Genomic DNA, 22,989 nt, shown 5'->3' with positions numbered 1-22,989 from the left:
AGATACGTTACACACCGCCATGCTACAACCTACAACTCGGAGAGACATCTAGCGGCAGAGGATTGAAACTTGCGTCAGCGAAGCTGGAAAATCGACCGAGGAGTATGCACTACATGTAATACCCCAACCGATATTGAAAAAAAGAATAAAAAATTCGGAGTCCTTACTTTCCAGCACGCCTTCACATCTACCCTTTGAAGAGTGATACACTGGAGCCCATGAACTTGGATCGGTGTTTTGAAAGGAAATTGGGCAGGTTCAGGTCTTCGGAGATAGCAGTGCGGGGACCTCTCATGGGAAAGAACCGCTGACAGATTTCGCTGAGGAAACGAAAATCTGTGATCTGAAGTTTTCCCGGCGTATTTCTAACTTGTAAAATTCTCTAGCGCCCACCTGGGTCGCACAAGCATAGCATCAATGGCTCTGAGCACTATGGGACTTAACATCTATGGTCATCAGTCCCCTAGAACTTAGAACTACTTAAACCTAACTAACCTAAGGACAGCACACAACACCCAGCCATCACGAGGCAGAGAAAATCCCTGACCCCGCCGGGAATCGAACCCGGGAACCCGAGCGTGGGAAGCGAGAACGCTACCGCACGACCACGAGATGCGGGCAAGCATAGCATCAGTCGGCAGAAACCACCTGAAGATGGGAACAAGTCAGTTGCCGAAATATCTTGGAGAACTTACGACGTCACGCGATCGGACCTCCGAGAATTCTACAACTACAAAGGATAACAGCCTTTTGAATAAACAAATAACGAGGAATTTTTTGTGGTTATTATTTATTTATGGTTGGTTGGTTGTTTTGGGGAAGGACAACAGACAGCGAGGTCATCGGTCTCATCGGATTAGGGAAGGACGGGGAAGGAAGTCGGCCGTGCCCTTTGAAAGGAACCATCCCGGCATTTGCCTGGAGCGATTTAGGGAAATCACGGAAAACCTAAATCAGGATGGCCGAACGCGGGATTGAACCGTCGTCCTCCCGAATGCGAGTCCAGTGTCTAACCACTATTTATTTATGGAAACCATTGTGGAAATGTAGACAGAAGCTGACCTTGAGCTGCTGCTTGGCGGCTGGCGGAGAGGCGGGCAGTGACTGCGTGCTGGGAGGCGTCGATTGCTGCGTCTGTGCTAGCGGGGGGTGCTGCTGCTGGGCCGGTAGAGGCAGCGCCAGCGGGGGCGGAGGGCTGGCGCCGGGGGCGGAGGAGGGTCCCGGGGGCGGCGCGGGCTGCGCGGACACCGGAGGTGGGCTCGCGAGCGCCACCGCCTCCTTGGGGCAGCGCGTGATCTGCAGCTGCTGCTGCAGCTGCTGGATCAACGATAGTTGCATCACCTGCGGTGCGAATACACGGCTTTTGTCAGATGCTGTGCCACTTTGCTGTCTCGACATATTGCTTGTGCTACAGATGAACCGCTGGGGCTGCGAAATTTTTGGTGAGCGAGAAGCTTGTATTCCATGGCGCGATCGATACATAGAAAAAGGTTACATTAGCTTTTCAACAAGCGCTTTTGACTGTAGTAAAGTATATTTTGCATCAGCTGTTCATCTGTGCACAAAATTTGTGATAGTTGCAAGTAAACAAACAAGAAACACGTTCAATATCATAGTATATGTGAAACTACACATAGTTGTCGCAGTGCGTGTTCTGCAGTCCTGACAGGTTATATATGTCTGCCGGATCCATGGTCGCACCTGAGCCTATATCTTTTGAGTGTGACGTTCTACCAGAAACTGAAGGAATGAATGAAAGGAAGAAGATTAGAAATTAACGGGCCGCCGGTGGCGAGGTCAGCAGAGAAAGAGCAAAAGAGCGGAGTCTGAATTGATTGACCACGCCGCACAGCTCGTCTAAAAACTTATAACAGTTTTTGGGAAAAAATATCTTCTGCACGATTTGGAAACGTAGCAAATAAATAATGACAGGATGGAACGCGCCTGGAGGGCGCCGTCTGCAGTGTGCTGGTCGTAAAAGACAGTTATCAGTGTTCGAGTTTCGTTCTGCAAGCGTCTTTACAGGACCGAAATTTATCCCCGTATCGACCAAGCTGTGCCTGAACCATTCACCGGACAGATTTTCGCTCAGAGATACGCTGGTTCAGCATGGAGTTTTTTGAATTCTCGAAAAGATGTTTTGGATAGTATTTATTTGTCCTTTAGTGTGACAAAACAGTTCGTTACACGAAAATAACACAAATTACTAACAGGTAATTCGATTTATGGGGCAAAAGTCTGTGGTGGACAATAAAATGATAAACTCAGGGCAATTTTTTCAGCGCGGTAGGAGAGACAGTAGAGTCAGATATACTCCTACACTTCACTTCTACAGCTGCTGCGAGATATCTCAAGTTCCGGTGGTAGATAGCTGAAGACTTTGCTTCTGAGACAGAGCGATGACGATCAGTCATTACTGGGTAACACCTGGTGTAGTCATACCTTGCCACAGCCACTCACAAGGGACACTCATTGCTAGATTTGCTGTCATGGTAGACATTGCGTGAAAACCACAAGCCGTCCAATACTAACAAACTGGTCATCCACTACCTTTTAATGATACGCAGTATAGTATCCCACTGAAGGTCCATCTGCTAGTTTTCTGTTTGTCGCAAATTATTTAGTGCCCAGGAATGTGATCCCAAGATTATCGTTAAAAGAATGGGCGTATTATTTTAAATCTTAGTGTGTGATGAGATGTTAGTTGTGTCTATTTAAAAATTTTTCAAAAATTATTAAATAATTTTGTGAGGGCAGTTTCTATGAATTTAGCCGTCGTCCAGATTAGATATATTTATGAAAATAAAAAGAATTAGGATGTATTTACATTATATTCTTGTATCTTGCACACCTAAAACATTTATTTTATTGTGATTCTTGAGTTTCTCCCGGCGTATTTGATAATCAAAATATCCACGGGTGTGCTGCCGGTCTATAGTGTCCAACGGGCACAATATTTCGGCGATCATACATGTCGCCATCATCAGGTGAACTGACGGACTGAGCTCCTGTGAATGTGCCGGCACGGAGATCCGTACGCTATGGCTGCTCAGAGGGAACTGGGTTCGGTCGCGGCGGCGGCCGATTTAAATACCCTCCGCCGTACGCGCCCCGCGCCACGGTCGCGCGGTGGAACAGGTTCCGACGGCGTCTGAGATGACGTCGGTGTGATGGCTCTGTCCGCCGTGGTCGTCACAACTATACGTTTGCTCGATTTACTCTTGATTAACCCAATCGCTGGTTCCCAAGCCTTGCTAAGATTATAGCCGCAGTCACGGTTTATGAGGTCGTCATTGGTGCGAATTTCGATGGCCTCTCTAACAACGCTGTCCCAGTATCTCGACGTCTGTACCAGAATCCTCGTTCGGTCATACTCCATGGCGTGATTTTCCGACAAACAATGTTCAGCGACCGCCGACTTGCTCGGATACATCAGTCGAGTGTGCCTCTGGTGTTCACGGCATCGATCCTCGACGGTACGCATCGTCTGACCAATATACGACTTGCCACATTGACACGGAATCTGGTACACGCCGGCCTTCCTCAAACCGAGGTCATCTTTGGCGCTCCCCACCAGTGCACGAGTTTTATTCGGAGGACAAAACACAGTTCCGACCCGGTGTTTCTTCAGAATGCGGGCGATTTTCCCCGAGAGTGCGCCTGTGTATGGAATAAATGCAGTGCCTACCTCCTCCCTCGTGACTTCATCCATCTCAACAGGTTGTGCTGCAGTGGTTGGGCGGAGATCACGTTGAATCTGCCACTCTGAGTACCCATTTTTTCGAAATACAGTTCTCAGATGTTCCAATTCCTGGGGTAGACTCTCTGCGTCGGAGATAGTGCGCGCCCTATGTACCCCATTCCTCTGTGAAGGGTGGTGGCAGCTGTCTGCGTGCAAATACAGATCAGTGTGCGTTGTCTTCCGATACACCCCATGACCTAGGGTGCCGTCAGCCCTTCTCTTGACCAAGACGTCAAGGAAAGGTAATTTACCCTCCGTTTCAGTCTCCATAGTGACTTTGATGTTGGGGTGTATGGAGTTTAGATGTGTAAGGAAGTCAAGGAGTTTATCCATACCATGTGGCCAGACGACGAACATGTCGTCCACGTAACGGAAAAAGCAAGTAGGTTTCCATACGGATGACGACAGGGCTTCCTCCTCGAAGTTCTCCATGTACAAATTCGCTACCACCGGTGAGAGTGGGCTACCCATGGCGACTCCCTCCATCTATGATGGCACCACGTAAGGTCATGATTAACCTCCTTCTTCGACTGCAGGGTCCCCCTGTTCGTCGAGTTCTTCGAGCGTGGAACCGCCCCCAAACTCCAAAATGGACGAAAGCTACGCTGCAACGATTTGGTTGGGAAACAGCGCAACATCCTCCATACAGCCTGGATTTCCATATCTTTGAGGACGTGAAGTAAGTCATGCGTGGAGGTCGGCTTCAGTCGGACGAGAAAGTGCAAGAGTGGGTACGTTTGTGGATTCGTCAGCGACCGACCGCGTTGAACGAAACAGGACTTGATTTTCTCGTCTCCCTGTGGACAAATGCCTTAACGCGTGTGGAGACTACTTTTCAGTGGACCGACGCCATGGTCCTGTCGTGGCGTGTGATCGGTTTTCATTTGACTGCCCGTCATAAGTGCATTATCTGTAATTAGTAAATTAGCTAGCCAAGTTGGGTAATGAACTCCGTCCGAACAGGCCATGCCCTCAGGTGTCACTGGATGTGGATATGGAGGGGCACGTGGTCAGCACACCGCTCTCCCGGTCATATGTCAGTTTACGAGACAAGAGCCGCTACTTCTCGATCAAGTAGCTCTTCAGTTTGCCTCACAAGGGCCGAGTGCATCCCGCTTGCCAATAGCGCTCGGCCGACCGGATGGTCACCCATCCAAGTGCTAGCCCAGCCCGACAGCGCTTAACTTAGGTGATCCAACGGGAACCGGTGTTACCACTGCGGCAACGCCGTTGGCAGCCAAGTTCGGTACCGGAACAAAATTCATCACATAAAAGATCTGCGCAACTTGGAGGTAACAAATCCACTGCAGTCAAGAAGCAGGTATAATTATGGGATAAGTAGAGCTTTGAATCTAGCTGTGTGGCGAATTCAGACGGCCCAGCTGGTAGAACGTTACCTGCGATAAGCTTTGACAGTGTGAGTAAGGCCGAGGAATACGTCACCTGCTGGTGCTGCAGCGTGAAGAGCGTGGACTGGAGTACAGCCAGCTCCTGCAGCGCGGCCGCGTTGTCGGCGTTGCCGGCCATCGCGGTGGCGGCGAACTGTGCGACCGCCACCTTGGTGTTCTGCAGCGCCTCCAGCGTCACGTGGCCCGCCAACGGGAACGGCGCCACGGCCGCCCCGAACGCCGACACCACGCCAGCCGCCGGCGACGCCAGGGCCTGTCGGCGCATCGTGCTACCAGTTAGGAACAGAAATTTCCCTGCGCACACGAATCCAGGGTGCGATTTGTGCTTTTACCAGTGTGTGTGTGTGTGTGTGTGGGGGGGGGGTGATGTCTTAGGGGGTTAATAGAATTATATATGTTACTAGCTTGGACCGTGGCGTTACGCATGGTTAAACAGCTGTTTATAAATAGATGTTACTGCCGAAACTCACTATTCACGCGTATGCACTATCAGAAAAGCCATCCCTTGTTATATCTTTAAAAGTAAATTATAGGTAAAGCTTATTTACAAAATCATCTACATACAGGTATACAAAGGGAATTCAAAAAGTAGAGGCACATTTGTGAAAGACTGTACTTATTTTGATGATAGAAAACTGAAACATATTAATAGTATTAATTGTAAGACTTATTAAAAACTTTCAGTGTTCGGCTCCACAAATTTAAATTATATGTAAAGTTTTACATCCCAGGTTGGGATGCATAAACTAAAACCAGAGGAGGGGATGGTCTGATGCAGAGGGGGGAAAATCCCCCCCCCCCCCTGCAAATCGCACACAGCACGAATCTGACTAAAACCGTCCCCGCCTATACACTCCAGCTATTCTGCGGTGGTAATGCGAAGAGAGTGCCGCACGGCGCAGTTGCCATATCCGGTAACTGTTGGAAACATTGGTTACTATTCACGTTTTACTGTCACCCCCGCTAACATCCGTGGGCTCGATATTATACCAGGATAACTTGACTCTTAGTTGCAATAGACGCTATCGTAGGATAATTTGGGGTTGATCTATCGATTGGATACACAAAATTACAACTTAGACAAATTTTGTTTAAAATGAGAAACAAAACGAGGCCTTCTTCTGTGCTCGACACCGTACTACATTACTAGCAGTTTTTTATTTACACTACTGGCCATTAAAATTGGTACACCACGAAGATGACGTGCTACAGACGCGAAATTAAACCGACAGGAAGAAGATGCTATGATATGCAAATGATTAGCTTTTCAGAGCATTCACACAAGGTTGGCTCCGGTGCCGACACCTACAACGTGCTGACATGAGGAAAGTTTCCAACCGATTTCTCATACACAAACAGCAGTTGACCGGCGTTGCCTGGTGAAACGTTGTTGTGATGCCTCGTGTAAGGAGGAGAAATACATACCATCACGTTTCCGACTTTGCTAAAGGTGGTATTGTAGCCTATCGCGATTGCGGTTTATCGTATCGCGACATTGCTGCTCGCGTTGGTCGAGATCCAATGACTGTTAGCAGAATATGGAATCGGTGGATTCAGGAGGGTAATACGGAACGCCGTGCTGGATCCCAACGGCCTCGTATCACTAGCAGTCGAGATGACAGGCATCTTATCCGCATGGCTGTAACGGATCGTGCAGCCACGTCTCGATCCCTGAGTCAACAGATGGGGACGTTTGCGAGACAACAACCATCTGCACGAACAGTTCGACGACGTTTGCAGCAGCATTGACTATCAGCTCGGAGACCATGACTGCGGTTACCCTTGACGCTGCATCACAGACGAGCGCCTGCGATGGTGTACTCAACGACGAACCTGGGTGCACGAATGGAAAAACTTCATTTTTTTCGGATGAATCCAGGATCTGTTTTCAGCATCATGATGGTCGCATCCGTGTTTGGCGACATCGCGGTGAGCGCGCATTGGAAGCGTGCAATCGTCATCGCCATACTGACGTATCACCCGGCGTGATGGTATGGGGTGCCATTGGTTACACGTCTCGGTCACCTCTTGCTCGCATTGACGGCACTTTGAACAGTGGACGTTACATTTCAGATGTGTTACGACCCGTGGCTTTACCCTTCATTCGATCCCTGCGAAACTCTACATTTCAGCAGGATAATGCACGACCGCGTGTTGCAGGTCCTGTACGGGCCTTTCTGGATACAGAAAATGTTCGAATGCTGCCCTGGCCAGCACATTCTCCAGATTTCTCACCAACTGAAAACGCCTGGACAATGGTGCCCGAGCAACTGGCTCGTCACAATACGCCAGTCACTACTCTTGATGAACTGTGGTATCGTGTTGAAGCTGCATGGGCAGCTGTACCTGTACACGCAATCCAAGCTCTGTTTGACCCAATGCCCAGGCGTATCAAGGCCGTTATTACGGCCAGAGTTGGTTCTTCTGGGTATTGATTTCTCAGGATCTATGCACCCAAATTGCGTGAAAATGTAATCACATGCCAGTTCTAGTATAATATATTTGTCCAATGAATACCCGTTTATCATCTGCATTTCTTCTTGGTGTAGCAATTTTAATGGCCAGTAGTGTATTTACTTTTTCAGTAACTCCACCTTATTCTTCTTCACTTTCCATTTTAGACTATTTACTACCTCTCACTGTTCCCATTTTCCCAGCTACGTGTCACAAAAGCAAAATTTAAATATTTTTAGAAACGACATATAAAAATGGCGTTTGGAGACTCTTAGGTGCGTCAGCAGGTAGGACATAGTCTGCGCCCTAAGGGAATAAAATATTTGTGCGGAATCATTGGTTAGGAGTCCGTTAAGAGAGGTGTTCAGTCGACTGGTACAAGTCTTCCTATTGGAGGCCACTTCGATGACTTGCGTGTCATTGAGCTAACCAATAACCCTAACCAGGGAAAGGGGACCTACAGTTTAACGTTGAATCCGAACCATGTATCGTTTCATGGAATATCTGACGGGGTTTCAATCTCGCGACCTCTCGGTTCCCAGGCATGCGCTTTACCACTCGACCACCAAGCCCGAGACACTCCAAGGAAGGCCGCTGCAACAGGACGAAAACGTCGTTTATATTTGGTATTGTAATAGTTTCAGTATTTTTTGTGATGAAGCGTCCGTATACGCAAGAGGGTGTCAATGAAATGGACACTGCACGCAGAAGTCTGCGTATCGAGCCTCTCTCTTAAATTTTAACATGTATCATTATCTGAAACAAAATTTCTCCTTTCTTCATTGCTGAGGAGCAGAAGCCTAATTAATACTACTGTTGTTAATGTGGATAACGTAATCTACACCTACACCTATACTCGACATGGTATCTTGATGAAAGACACCAAATTTTGCGTCGACACACGTTAAAAAGTAAAAGAATCATAATATTTAAATGAACTAAATTTCAGTGTATAACGATACACAGTGTCCCAGAAACGTTGTGACAAACTTCGAGGGGTTGTAGAGGGTGTCTTGAGGAACCAATCGAGGATAGGAACCCGTGTCTGGAAACGTCATCCAACGACACTTCAGTGTGCCTAAGTTGTAGGATCGGCGCCTGCCTTGTTATTCAGTGATCGAGACCGATTGTCTCGATCGTCATTGAAGAAGATGGAGCTAGCTGCATAGAACGGCTTTGTCTCCTGTGAATACAATGCTCTGTTGCATTGATTGGTGAATGACAGCTTCGGAAACGGGTTTCCATCTGCAGTTCATCTTTCTCATGCACTCCGAAAAACACCGGAGGTTTTAGAATCGCAGCAGAAACACGAATTGCGGATGGAAACCTGTCTCCTAAACCATCATCCCGAGAGACAACAGAGCATCACATTCCTAGGAGACAAGGCCGTTCTACGCAACAGATTGCTCCATCTTCTCCACTGGAGATAGTAGTAACCAGTCGCGACCACTGTGTAACATACAATACTGTGTGGCCTTCTGCCTACAGTCCGTCAGCGTACGAAGTCACGTTCGGTGCCATAAGGGTGGCCTAGTGGCAGGGGCTAGCGCCTTAACTTCGACTTTTTGTAGTGTCGTCGGATGAAGTTTCCGGACACGGGTTCCTACCATCGGTTTGTTCCTCAAGACACCCTCTAGAATCCTTCGAAGTTTGTCGCAACATTTCTGGGAGATCCTGTACATTACAAATGTTTTTAAAATAAAAACTCGCTACTGATGGCGAAATTACCACAGAAAATAGCTTGGAGATTCAAAAAAAAGTGTTTACTTCACTACAAATACTATAACTGTCCCAGAATTTTCGAGAAGTGATTTAAGGGAGCCATAGAAAGACTACGAGAGTGGACGCACATTGTTTAATAGCCACTCTTCCCGAATGTGACTTGGCGTCTCTCGCACAGATCGTACTCGAATGCTTGGCTGCAGAGTGGTTAAGAGTCACGCATACTATTACAGTAGATAGGTCCAAACATAACCCGAGCTGCGACCTACTTATTCGTTTGAGTGACTTAACGTGGCATACAACTGACACTGTAGGATGGCACATGTTGCTGTGTTCCCCGACAGGTGAGCTAGTGCGTACCTCAGGCTCGGCGTCCGGCTCAGGCTCGTCGGTGTCGGCGTCTCCGTCCCCGGAGCCGACGACGCCGTCGCCAACGTCGGCGCAGACAGCGTCCTCCGGCTCGACGTCGTCGTCGTTGTTGTTACGGTCGTCGAGCAGCATCATGTCGCAGTCGGCGTCGGGCTCGCCGTCTGCGTCCACGTCTCCATCGGCATCGGCGTCGGGAGGCTCATCGCAGACGGCCGCCTCCGAGCACGAACTGCCCTCGTCTTCGTCGCCGCACGCGGACACTGCAACACGCCGTACGTGCACGTCTATTACGAGAGCATTGAAGATCGCGCCTGCCTCACAAAAGGTAGGTGGAGCCTTTGCTATGCACTATCTACAGTTTAACAGAGCCTGTCATTATGAAGAATCATACTCTTTAGTGAATTTTCAATGTGTTAATTTATGTTGTTATATGTTGAAGCTTATCCTGAATGTATACTATCCGTTATCTGTCTTATAGCAGTAATAACTACACGGCCCAGTCACGTTAATCAGACCACCGACAATGTTCCACGTCAATGTGCAATAACCACTCACAGATGGCCAGTAGTGGATGGCGTATAAAGCGTATCGAGGGATACTTATCGGCGAAGTGGAACCTAGTTCTGGATCCCCTGTGTTAAATGCACGGACGGGTTGATCGGCTCTAGAAAGGACTGAAGTTCAATAAGCAAAGTAGTAAGTTCAAAAATTAATCACAATGTAAAAGTATCAAGTTTTTCGCATATTAGATGATTATAAGCCTAGATAAAATAACCCAAGCAAACCTTACTACAGAATATTGCTATAGACGCACGAAATCACGGGGATAGCTCACCTCCGCCTGATATGACACACCAGACTAGAGCAGCGTGGAGAGCTGCATCAAACCAGTCTTCGGACTGAAGACCAAAACAACAGCAATGCTGGTTTAGCAGTATTCTTTCGTAGTTACGCGATGAATGCGGGAGAAAACACGCCTGCATTCCTCGATTTACAATGTTTTCGATACTACACACTGCGCGAGTATTTGTGCGCCTGCGTCCCTCAGAAATTACCTCCTTGTTATTATAGCGAACAGACAATGACGATCGCGCGAGCGAAGCATCTCTTCAGGTAGGGCAGATGCCCGGCGTGTTTAGGCGTCCGCTCAGCAACGCGTAGGCAATTTGCGGCCAAAAACAAACAGACGGGGCGCGCGCACGCACGCACACACACAGATCCGCTTAAGATCCCCGACTGCCACTCGTCCCTGAGTGCTTAATGAAGGCTCGCCTCGTGATTATATTTGCATTCCTCCACGCCGCAGACGCGCAAACGAATTGCCGCGGGCTCGCAGCGAACGGGGTGGAGTGGGCTGTCAGCGACGGGGGTGGGACAGACAGGACCTGGCGAGAGAGACAGAGACAGGCGGGCGCGTGTTTGCTTTTTCATCACCTCACAGGCGCCGGTGTTTCGCTCCGGAACCCAAGTGTACACACTCACACACAGCGCGGTGGCAATTTTTTAAATTCCTTTGTGCAGTGTTTCATATAAAAGCACCGCGGCCACGCGCATCAGCCCTCGCGACGTTCTACGCCCGTAACTCTAACCCTTTCTCTAACACTCTACCGATATGACGGTATGGGGCTGCGGCACAGCATAGTGCAAAGCTGAAAAAAAGTGTGTGTGTGTGTGTGTGTGTGTGCGTGAGAGAGAGAGAGAGAGAGAGAGAGGAACGATGAGCGCTGTGTTCGCGGCGTTTGCATCAACAGCCTCCGGGACCGTACCGGCAGATGACAGGAGAGAGAACAACTTTATATTTGTGCCACTATATACGGCGGAACTGAGAGGACAGCGCTTTTGTTTTCGCCGATGGCCCGCTTGTTTTTATTCCAGCGTTAAAAATATATTGCACCCAGGAATGTCTCATTTGCGGCGGCGCGTGCCGCTACCTGGCCGCCGTTTTCTTTGTGTAGCGATATTTAGGTTCGTCGCCGCTGTTGCTGTCGTTTTTTTTTCCCCCTCCCGCGGTTTTTCGCTCTCTTTTTTTTTTGTTTCGGAGCTCTCCGAATCGCAATCGTCGCGGTTATCGCAGTCAGTGCATAAACGGAGCCGTCGATGCCCTGCTCCGCCGCTGTTCGTGAGACGCTGGAAGACTTCGGGGCCCCAGGCGTGTCGCCTCGTCGCTGCGCTTTTGTTTCCCTTTCTGCGAAGACGGAAATAGTCGAGGCCTCCCCCGGCCGCCCCAAGGTATCGCTCCGGAATTGAGCTTTCGGGTGGGATCCCCGCATAACTTTATGGCGGCGATACTGGAAAAGTAGGAGCTACAGAGATGGAGGTAGGAGGACGGCGTGACAGGGCAGACAGGACTGAAATGCTGAGATGAGCGTCGCCGTAGTAGTACTCGGAACTATTTTTAAGAGCACAGAAAAAATAATGGATGCTGCTTGTTGAGGGGCGTTCCGCTAACATAAAGGGCCCATTACCTCGCAGACAGATAGGGAGAAATCGAGAAAACCTTCAGGGGCCCAACTCCTCCCCTCGTGTGGTCTTAGACACAGCGTGTTGAGCTCAATATTTTTTTCTCCAAATGTCCTCATTCACTTTACATGCAACACCCCTCTCCACTGGTCCCACTCCCTTTTTCTGTCTTTCCCCCAAAAAAATAAAAGAAGAGGTTTAGTTCCCAGCACCGTTTAAAGCCATTACCAGTTCTTCACTTCCTCTCGCCTCTCTTTGCTCGTCCGGTGGAGCCATCCCGATTCCCACCAAACCTTCCCGTCTTATTTTTCAGCAGCTGGAGTCTTTGACAGTATAAGAAGGGCGCGACGACTGCGCCGCGGTGGGTGGCGAAAGGATGTGAGATGAAAGGCACGTCTCAGCAGGAAGCTCTCGGTTAACATAAACAAAGATTTTTCCAGGAGGAAAAGAGAGACAGGGAACAGGAGAGGGAAAAGAAAGCATCGCCGATTCAGAAGAGACGCAGCTCTCTCTCTCTCTTTCTCTCTCCTCTCCCTCTCTCCCTTCCTTCCTCCTCCCCCCCCCCCCCCCCCTCTGACACACATACACACACAGATAGAAAGAGAGATAACTGCGAGAGCATAGCATTCTAGTCCCCTTTCCTTTTATTTCTATACGGATTCCTGGATTTTAGCACTGGCTGGCGCTATTCTCGCGACCGGCCAGGAATAGAGCGGAGGCAGATATACGCGCGCCGTGTCAAAGTTGATGCATTTGGATGCGTCCCAAGCTGACATACGGCAGCTGGCTCGCGGCGCGTTAACTCCGACCTGGGAAATGAGTATCCGCACTAGAATGTGCTCCCGTCCACTTCAATTGCTCTCGTGTAATTATCTCAGTAATGTCCTAAAATCTCAGTTTCTCGCCAAAATTCGATCAGTCATTTTTCAGTCCGTTCATTGTGTAGTCTTTTGCAACATATTTTTTTTGTTCCACCTTTCTGTTTCTCAGACATCTACAGTTCATTATAATAGTTTAGTTCCCGTTCTTGTTTGAAACTGTTTTGATCCTATTCCAGATTCTTTAACCGTTGGTTTTCCTGTGAATTGTGATAATGAGAAATTCCCAAAAAAATGCTGTTCCGTTCATACTTAATGGCTACTGAAGTAAGGTATATGCATTATGTATAGCTCTACTGATATCAGACACTGATGCAGATGTGATAAAGCAGTTCCTGAATGTGCACTGGAAGTGTACGCACTGAAGTGAAACATGGACCATGGAAATTCGGGAGGACAGAAGTACTAAAAGAGCAGGGGAGGACAAAAATATCTCGAAGGGCCATACGGGAAGAAGGGGCACGTTAGTGAGACATCTGCAACACCATCCTGGAATGGTTGTCCAGGCGCTGTAAGGAGCAGTGGAGACGTAAAATAGTAGGGACAGGTCATTACTAAAATATTCGAAACAAATTAGAAAAGATGTTGAGAGTAACAGTTATGTAGAGATGAAAATATTAACAGTTGATTGGAAGAGACTCAGGAACATTATCCAACCATTCGAAAGACTGATATCTTAAAAACTGCATTGAAGACAACATCGGCTATGAAAACACTGCTTGAGGACGGTTGATGACGCACCTGACCGTATCGCTCGCTCAGGTGTGCGCACTTGGTGGTCATAGTGAGTTATTAGGCGCAATGTGAGTAGGTCGAATGTACGACGTAAAAATCGTTAGCCTGAACCGAGTGTTTCTTTCGGGTCGAGCACTAAGTCTTAAGTTTGCGAAGCTTGCCCCAGTAAAATGTTCATAACAATGAGAGTCTTTTAAAAATGAGGCTCTTATGAAATGTCCAACATTAATTTAAAAATTTCCGTCCGAAAAGGCTTCCGAAGGCCCAGTGGTACCCACCGACCGCCGTGTCATCCTCACCCGATAGGCGTCGTTGGATGCGGATATGGAGGGACATGTAGTCAGCACACCGCTCTTCCGGTCGCTCTCAATCAAGTAGCTTCTCAGCTGGACTCACAAGCAATGAGTGCACCCCACTTGCAACAGCACTCGGCATGTCCGAAGGGTCACCCATACAAATGCTGGCGAAGCTCAACAGCGCTTAACTTCGGTGATATGACGGGAACCGCGGCAAAGCCGCTGGCTAACATTAAGTTAAAAATATATCTAAAATACCAATAACATCATCTGCAATGTTTTTTTTGTTAATAATCATCTTGAGAGACACAATTTAAAAATTATGTTGATTTTTCTAAGCCATCGTATTGGTAAACGTCGCTCACGGATTAGGCCCTAGTCCTGTTACGACTGCCTACAACACAGTGCGAGGAGCAATGTGTGATCGTGGGACATGTGATCGCCAATCCCCACAGCCGTAGATGATACCGTTGCTTCATTGCTCAAGAAGTTCTCCGTTTGGCCTTAGGAAGATGAGTAGACCCCGATCACGACCTCCATACCGCAGAAAAAAATGTCGGGAGTTGCCAGAAATCTAACTTCCACACCGAAGGCAGTGACGAAAACCATTCGGCTATAGAGGCGGTCTATCGCATTTGCATCATGGTTAAATCATTTTTTTCATACATATCAGAAATGAACAATATTAGTTCTCTAACGGTGGTAGAAACCGTTGGCGAGCTAACACTATACTGCCTTCATACGACACGTAAATGGTACAATTGTAAATTCGAACAAGCTAATCTATGATGTGACGAAACGTACTTTTATTAAATTGAAATAACAAAGAATTCTGAAACGCAGTATTTACTTCCGCTGAACGAAAAAATCCCATGTGTTTATCCTGAACTAATTGTTGGAGTACGATAGTTTGGTAGATTCGTTGTCATGATTCCTGAGTTTTTATGGGCGGAAATAGAAAGCAGCAGCATGGATGTGTAGTCATTTTCTTAGGAGAGAATTGGTCGCTAGAGCAGGAAAAAGTAGGGCAAATTGTGCAACTAAAATTAGATTTATGCTAATTTATATTACCTACACTTAACCTGTCCTGAACTGTAATACCACAGTCTAACTTAGAGTTTAGGTAATGGGCGTTAATGTATCAATAAACTGACGACTGACTTTAATCCAGATCATGCCGAGATGTCATGTTTCAAACACGTTACAATCGTTCATTGGCTGAGCACCAGAAGGCTACGAACTGAATATCCGACTGTTCCCCGCTTGTCTCAACCGTGTCATTGCTTATCCTTAACGAGGTTTTTATGGTAGAAGAGAATATTTGCCAAATAAAGTTTATTAAGTTCGCAAATTATGATAGCTTCTCCCAGAAATTTCCCTTCGGCATCGTCACAGTTTATTGGTTGTATAGAAATAAATAATTACTTATACTTCACTCTTAGTTATTAAGCATGCGGTTCGTGCGCAAATAAGAAAACGGAATGTTAGAGTTCAAAGTTTTGATTGAGGTCGTTAAAGATAGAAATCTGTTGTACCATGTGCGGAAGAAAATACGGCAAGGTGTTTTTGTAGGAACCATCCAGCTACTAGGCTATAGCGATTTAAAGCAACCATAGAAAACCCAACGCAGAATAGTCGGATGGGGATTCGAATCCCACTCCTTTCGAATTGAGTACAGCGTTCGAGCAAAATGTAGTTTCGGAGTCCACGTGATCGTCTGCTATTTAACCATTTAGCAACATGACAGCGGTTCCAACAGGGTTATTTCACACTTGCGTAATTTTTCGGGATGAATTATTTAGTCACATCACACTGAAATAAAACGAGTACAGCAAAAAGAGTTCACAGAATTTATTTTTGAGACTAAAAAGAAAAGGCGAATGCAACGAAAACTTAAGTATTCTTTGAGGAAATACAAGAGAAAAAGTAAGCTGCCAGACGGTGGTAGCAATACGACTACAATGAGTTGACATGCATGAACGAACAGACAAATGAGCATGAGAATAGAAACGATTGTCATAGAAGAAACATGTGGCAGCAAATTAAATAGCGCTGCCATACGGGCCGGCGGGTGGGATCATTTTAAAATAGAGTTCCTGTATTTAAAATTCACTCCGACAGTCCTTTTTTCTTTTATATGTTACAAGGATGTACTCTCGGGCTCAAAATAAACCTTTGTCTGGTTCTATTTTCTCTCTAGAGCCTGGTGTACTTATTTGACGTGGGCGTGCTTGTCATTAATATAAATCTCTGGAAGTGATGTGATATCCTATGAGCCACATCTAAATGAGAACAGTATTGTAGCTTAAGGATTCGTGATGCAATTTCAGCTTGTTTGTGCGAATTACGCGCTGCTTGTCGAAGGTAGCAAATAGCGCGTATACAGATTCAGTTGAGTGCTTTATTAAAATCCCATGTACCACCCGATGCACTTTGCCCTGCCCTATATTTATACGGCTAGCCCATTTAATGATTAAATATCGTTGAATTTTTCATTCAAACGTGTATCACACTACGAATCTGACTACGAAGATTTAAGGATACGAGTTTATATCAGGTTATAAAACAAGGATACTAAACGCACGTACGTCACTGGACACTGGATAGTGATTAAAAAGCTCAAAATGTAATTTCCACCCAGAGAAAAAGGAGGAATCATGAAGCTCGGTGCGCCAGTAATACACGATAATGCTAAACTAGAATGTCGAAGTATCTTTTTTTTTTTTACGCGTACTCATAGAAATTATCTTACAAGGATCAGGAAAGTTCTTAATCACTGATGTTACAGAGAAGGGTAGTTTAATTAAAACTGTTAGGCGTGCACGGACAGTTCTGGCGCATCGATAATTTGTAACTTCGCTGAAGAAGCTGTTCTTTCTAGCAAGAGGTGCATCTAGAAGGAGAACATGAATTTTCCTGACTTTGACGCGTAAAGAACAGCTGACTCTGTGTTGCTAGACTGAAGTCACCACCTGTTGACACCCACAAGTACCTCTTCACAAAGCTACTTTTAGACCTTGAGATCTACAGATACCCCAGAAGAAAAGTTAACTGATATTTTCTTTTAGAGATAACAGAGTACGAGACAGATGGATATCAATGGAGAGCATCTGTAAAAGAAACATAGGTATGTTAAAAATGCACACACTAAACTAAGTGTATCGCATTTCTGCTATCAAATTTCTGACTGGAACGAGAATGATTTGAAAGCGTCATTGTTGCAGCTTGCACAGTGTGACGCATAGGTGAGTCAATACTAAGTATAATCGAGGTGTTCAAATAAAAGAAGAAAGCAAAAAACAAGAATCACTTTCAACAGTCACACTGAAGTTAACAGAGCGTATCCGTCGCTTCCTACTTTTCACATAAAAAGCATTGATACCCTGTTTCCGTGACCTCCTGTCTAAAATGTAACTAAAAAAAGACCCAACGAACCTCTCGCTACATTTTAAATTTTTTGTTTGCGAAGCGTTTCGGAGGCTTTGCATCTCGATGACACCATTGGCTGAGGCTGACACAGCGGTGCTTTCCTTCGGTGTCTTTGACCCATCATCAAGGGGTAGTTCCCGTGTTTAGCTCAGTTGCACTGTTCCCGGGAATCCAGTGAAGTCTAAATATCTGTATTCCTGTGCATCCTCGCTGTGAAATTCCTCGAGTGCGCTGCACTTGAACTTTGAACACTTATTGTTTGCAGACTTCAGCAGGGGTGTTACAGCTTTTGTTTCTTAGGAGCGATGCACCTAAGCTGTACACCGGACCTGCCATCCGATGTGGAACAAAGTTTCCGAAACGCGTCGTAAATAAAAAATTCAAATTCGGTTTTGTTATTTACGCCCCCTTTACCTTTCCATTGACGTATGTAGCAAGTAAATGTGAAACTGAACGTGTCCAAACGTTCTCTAATCTTTTTAAGATTATTGTAGTGGTCTTGCACACAGAATATGCGGCGAGCGATGTACAACGGTTTCACAGGACTCCAGAAATACTGATTCTGAAATTTAACACTCAGGCATTTCTTGCAATGATTTCCATGTGAGTGCCGTGAGCATCTGCGTGACACCTTCATGTTTACTAAACCGTTTGGTCACGATCCCTACATCACCACATCGAATTCCACGTGAACGATTTGATGAGGTTCTCCAGCACACGAGCAATACTGTTGTATAGGTTCTCAGGGCAGTAGTGGATCTAGTGTACGCTTTCTAGAGTGGGGGTTCAAAGTTTGTTACTATGTCTCCCCCCCCCCCCCTCTCCCTCCTCAACGGCAGTTACAACTTGCCGTCAGCCGTTTTCTTTAAAGTGTCGTAGACGTCTACAATAAATTGTAATAAAAATTAATACATAAATTGTTTAATATACATTACTAATAGAGTATTTAATTACGATAAAATATTTTTATGTAATTATTTGTTAATATTTGAAAGTATTATGTTGTTTAGAATACAATTGAGAAACATTTAGCTTTTTCTAAAGCAACTTCATAAATTTTGTGACGTAATTGATTTAAGAACCATAGCAGTAAGACTCCCTCTCCACTTTGATATCGCCATAATGTACACAATACAACATCGAAGTGCGACTCACAGTTATCAGCATTTCGTTAAGCATTGCCATTGTAAACACTGATCTGAAAACTAGTGGGGATCTTTCCATTTCTGTCTGCCCTTATTCAACTTCCAGTTCCTTGCCAGTTCTTGGTCCGAAACGTGTCAGATTTGTTGTCAACAGCGGGTAGAACAGCCTGTGCGCATACACCCTTGCCTGGTTAGAATGCAACCGATTAGGTCTCAAGACCATTCCCGTGAGCAGGCCCTCACAGAAGCAACTGAAAAGTATCCTGTGTTAAACGTACCTCGCAAATTCTTGAATTTTTTGCCATTAGTTTTCAGAGTACAGTATTCTCCCAAAGTTAGCTATTAAATCTGGAAATTGACAAGGGCCGGCCGCTGTGACCGAGCGGTTCTAGGCGATTCAGTCCGGAGCCGCGCTGCTGCTGCGGTCACAGATTCGAATCCTGCCTCGGGCATGGATGTGTGAAATGTCCTTAGGTTAGTAGGTTTAAGTACTAAGTCTAGGAGACTGATGACCTTAGATGTTAAGTCCCATAGTGCTTAGAGCCATTTGAACCATTTTTTTTAATTGATGGGTGTAATCAGAATACTCCCAGAATTCGACGTCTTCATTCCGCCATTTAAGAATCTGATGTTACTGTTCGTGACGCTTAGTATCACTTTATAACGTGACCGCTGTTTAACATTTCAGAAACCGGCCACTTGAAAGAAGATTGGGCCTAGGAAGCCGGCCATTTATGCCATTATTTAAAGCGTTACTGTCACATATGTAATTATGTATCTTCAGGAGTAATAAATATTAAAAACGGGCCAAGCTTGAGGATTTATTTTTCATATTTACTTCAGTTCTTTGATACACTAAAAAGTTTAAAATAATGGCGATAGGAACTATAATTATCCTCCCAAGAAAAAAGTGTGAGGTGAGTTATCGAGTTGTTTCTCCCCTATGAGCTTCCTTTTTCGTGCTCACTCAAAAAAGGTGACGCATTTGTAGCAGAATTACAGCAAACTGCGAAACCTAATAAGACACGCACGAAATTGCGTCACTGTGATCGTATTGGTTCAGATATTCATGACAACAACTGTTGTGTTCGCTGATATTTCCTTCGAAATAATTCTAGAAATTGACAATAGAAGGCAGCACCATTCAACGTGCACGCTGTGAATTGTCCGTACCTTGTTCTCATATGAAATGAGTCCAATTTTCTAGTGATAGGTGACTCGCGCGTCGAGAAAGTCGCGGCCCGATCTATATTCGGGCGCAGACTTTTTAACGCAAAGTAGCAGTCCGAGCTGTGCTCGGGGTTGGTATTAGTAGAGGCGTGTGTAGAACTGGAGCCTGGTGTTCGAGATGTAGCTGTTAATAAGCAGGTTGCAGCTGCGGAGTGCCGAGTTAAACAGTGTGGGGGAAAATCCCGCACAAAAAAAGTGGCGGCAGCTGCGAGTCGGGGTCCACGTGGGCGCCACGTGTCAAGGCGGTGGCGCGTGCGCGGCCGTAGTTATGACAGGTGGGCGGCGCGGCGCTGGCCACGCCCCCTCGGCCACTCTGCACGCTGTCGCCTGCCCACACCTCCCTCTGCTGCGCGTATTAAACTACACAGCCGCGCCGCCGGAACTCTCGCCGTCTGCAGTAACTCCAGAACAGAACTCTTCGTCTCGCTTTGCATCGCCCACGAGCCTTTCGTAGACCTCTCTAGAGCCTCAGAGCTACCTCCGCTTCGAGAAAGGTTCCACTGGGCTGCACAGCTGTTTTATGCACGGACTGCGCGGTCCCCAACAGAGAAACATTCGCGCCCAGTGCAGCGGATGAACACAACAACATCGTGAAACAAGTCTTACACGCGAGGAAAACCGCCACAGACTTCAGCCTGGAGGCGTAACTGTCACGTTTGGACTCCACCGCTAAACGGGGCTTCAGTTATCCCCATCATGTGCATTAGCAGCAGCAGCAGGTGAGACATGTTACATCCATACTCTGTTCAGAATTGCTGTAGGGTTGGCATTTCAGCAGGAGGCGCCGAGCAAAGCTGACACGCCCCGCATCGAACAGCTCACAAATTATTCAGTGTACAAAGATGGCATCGACATGTTATGGAAGAGTTGTACCATGTTACCATTCTAGTTTTGTTTACGACAGCAATTTTTAAGACGATACAGTCGACTCCCGATTGCTCGAAGTTCAAGGGACGTAAAAAATTTTTCGATTTAAGGCAAGTTTAACTGATCAAGGTAGAATGAAGTAAAAAGCACTTCGTCTTCAGGCCACAAGTGGCCCACCGGTACCATCCGACCGCCGTGTCATCCTCAGTTGAGGATGCGGATAGGAGGGGCGTGTGGCCAGCACACCGCTCTCCCGGTCGTTATGATGGTTTTCTGTGACCGGAGCCGCTACTATTCGGCCGAGTAGCTCCTCAATTGGCATCACGAGGCTGAGTGCACCCCGAATAGAATAAAGTAAAACTCGGAATATTAGTACAAGTGAAAATTGGTGCTATATTTTCAAAAATATACTATTCCTTTACAAAGGGAAAAACGAAGTAACCAACCAGAGTCCAAAATAAATTTTATTTTGTATAAGTTTTATTATACGTTTCAAACGAAAGGCAGACATAAATTCCCTTGAATACATAAGGAAACATAACTTCGTTCATTTTTCCGTGCCAAACCGAATTTGTCATCAACGCTCGCATTTCCTCCACAACTCTTTTAAAAAGGAAGTTATGTCGTTTATTTTTCAAAGTTAGTGAGCCACATCTCACATGCGGTGGAGCCTTCAAAGCCGAGAGTAACAGCCAATGACATAAGGGCTATTTTTACTGCGTAACATCCGACAGATATGTTGTGGCCTATACATTGACTAAACCATTTCAATAAGCATTCTTCAAGATGCGGGAAGTCACCTAGTCGGTTTCGCTTTCTCTCTCCTTATGATACTTTTAAGCAATCTCATCTTTCCGCTTGATGGTTGTCGACAGCAAGGATAACGGAATCTCGAAACCCTTTACTTTTTTGTTGCTCCACATTCTGCATGCCCAATAAGTCGCATTTTCTTTTTTGAAGCTATTCTTGCAACTTATTTATAAGCTGCGTAAGTTATTTGAAAAAACAAACGTGTGTCGCAAAGAGTTGAATGACGAAACCATTTATTATCAGAACAATTCGAATCAGCTGATTTCGAATTATAGAGTGTTTGCGATTTAGTCTGTCGTGAAAATCTCTTCGATTTATCGTATGTAAAAAGGCATATGATTTCTTCGATCTATTGAGGTTTTTGAATGACCCTGACAACACGTTCGATGTATCGAGAAATTCAATTTATTGAAGTTTGAATTAGGAATTTTTTGATGAAATTACCGAATTTTCGACATTTGGGAATTTTTTTGTAACTGAATTTATGTGAGCATGCAAAGGGCAATCAAAACGTTTCCGTTTGAAAGCCACATCTACCCATGCTACACGTTGGTTCTTATATAGCCGTCACAGAGGTCCAATGTGGGCTGTAATTATCATACGGCAACGAAACTTGGTAGATATTCTAATACATTAATGCAGAATCGATTTAAACTGGAAAAAAATAGTTTCTATTCTGGCCACAAGATCCAGATTTGCCTGCCGGATTGGACGCGCGGTTCTAGGCGCTACAGTCTGGAACCGAGCGACCGCTCCGGTCGCAGGTTCGAATCCTGCCTCGGGCATGGATGTGTGTGATGCCTTTAGCTTAGTTAGGTTTAATTAGTTCTAAGTTCTCGGCGACTGATGACCTCAGAAGTTAAGTCGCATAGTGCTCAGAGCCTTTGATCCAGATTTGACTCTGTGAATGTAAGGAAGACGTATAGGGATGTTTCCACACATAATGGGTTAGAAACAGGACATTCACAGAAAAGGTAAAACAAGTGAGAAAGGCATAATGATGATTTTATTACTAGCCGCCACTTACACAATTTGTTCGATATGAGCTCTGGACACGCCGACGAGATGCTGTACAGTGACAGATTTGGGCCTGGTGGCCAAAACTGGAACTTTTTTTTTCAGCGTAAGCTGGTTCTGCATTAATGCGTTAGCATATCTACCAAGTTTCGCTGCCATACGATAGTTACAGCCCACACTGAGTAGCTGCACTTTAATTACAACCACACGATACGTACCTTTCATAATTAAGCACTTCATCATACTACAGTGGCTTGTGTTTTGCGACACTTAGCTCTTAGCTCTGCAAGGCAATGTGGATGGTATGGAAAGTGGCGAGAAAAAAGAGGGGTGTGAACAGAAGAGAGAGAGAGAGAGGGGGGGGCGGGGGTGGGGGGGACGGCACGGTCGCTGTGGAGAAGAAAAGGACAAGCACGAGCGGGCGTA

The 22,989-nt window shown here is 46.1% G+C and overlaps 1 protein-coding gene and 1 pseudogene across 2 annotated transcripts in view; both read right to left on the bottom strand.

The window, feature by feature from the left end:
- Positions 1–22,989, bottom strand: part of LOC126262290 (homeotic protein spalt-major-like) — a 587,215-nt gene that overhangs the window by 41,828 nt on the left and 522,398 nt on the right. For both annotated transcript variants that reach the window (XM_049958813.1, XM_049958814.1), the window contains exons 2-4: positions 9,688–9,956; positions 5,186–5,404; positions 1,063–1,341 (exon numbers count right to left, since the gene is read on the bottom strand). In XM_049958813.1, the coding sequence (XP_049814770.1) occupies positions 1,063–1,341; positions 5,186–5,404; positions 9,688–9,956 (767 nt within the window). The remainder of the gene's footprint in view (positions 1–1,062; positions 1,342–5,185; positions 5,405–9,687; positions 9,957–22,989) is intronic.
- On the bottom strand, positions 4,860–4,977 carry LOC126264035 (5S ribosomal RNA; annotated as a pseudogene).

Source organism: Schistocerca nitens, chromosome 6 (genome assembly GCF_023898315.1).
Source record: "Schistocerca nitens isolate TAMUIC-IGC-003100 chromosome 6, iqSchNite1.1, whole genome shotgun sequence".
Taxonomy (NCBI): Eukaryota; Metazoa; Arthropoda; class Insecta; order Orthoptera; family Acrididae; genus Schistocerca; species Schistocerca nitens.
The sequence above is the reverse complement of the archived record's forward strand: the minus strand, read 5'-3'. Positions and strand labels throughout refer to the sequence as shown.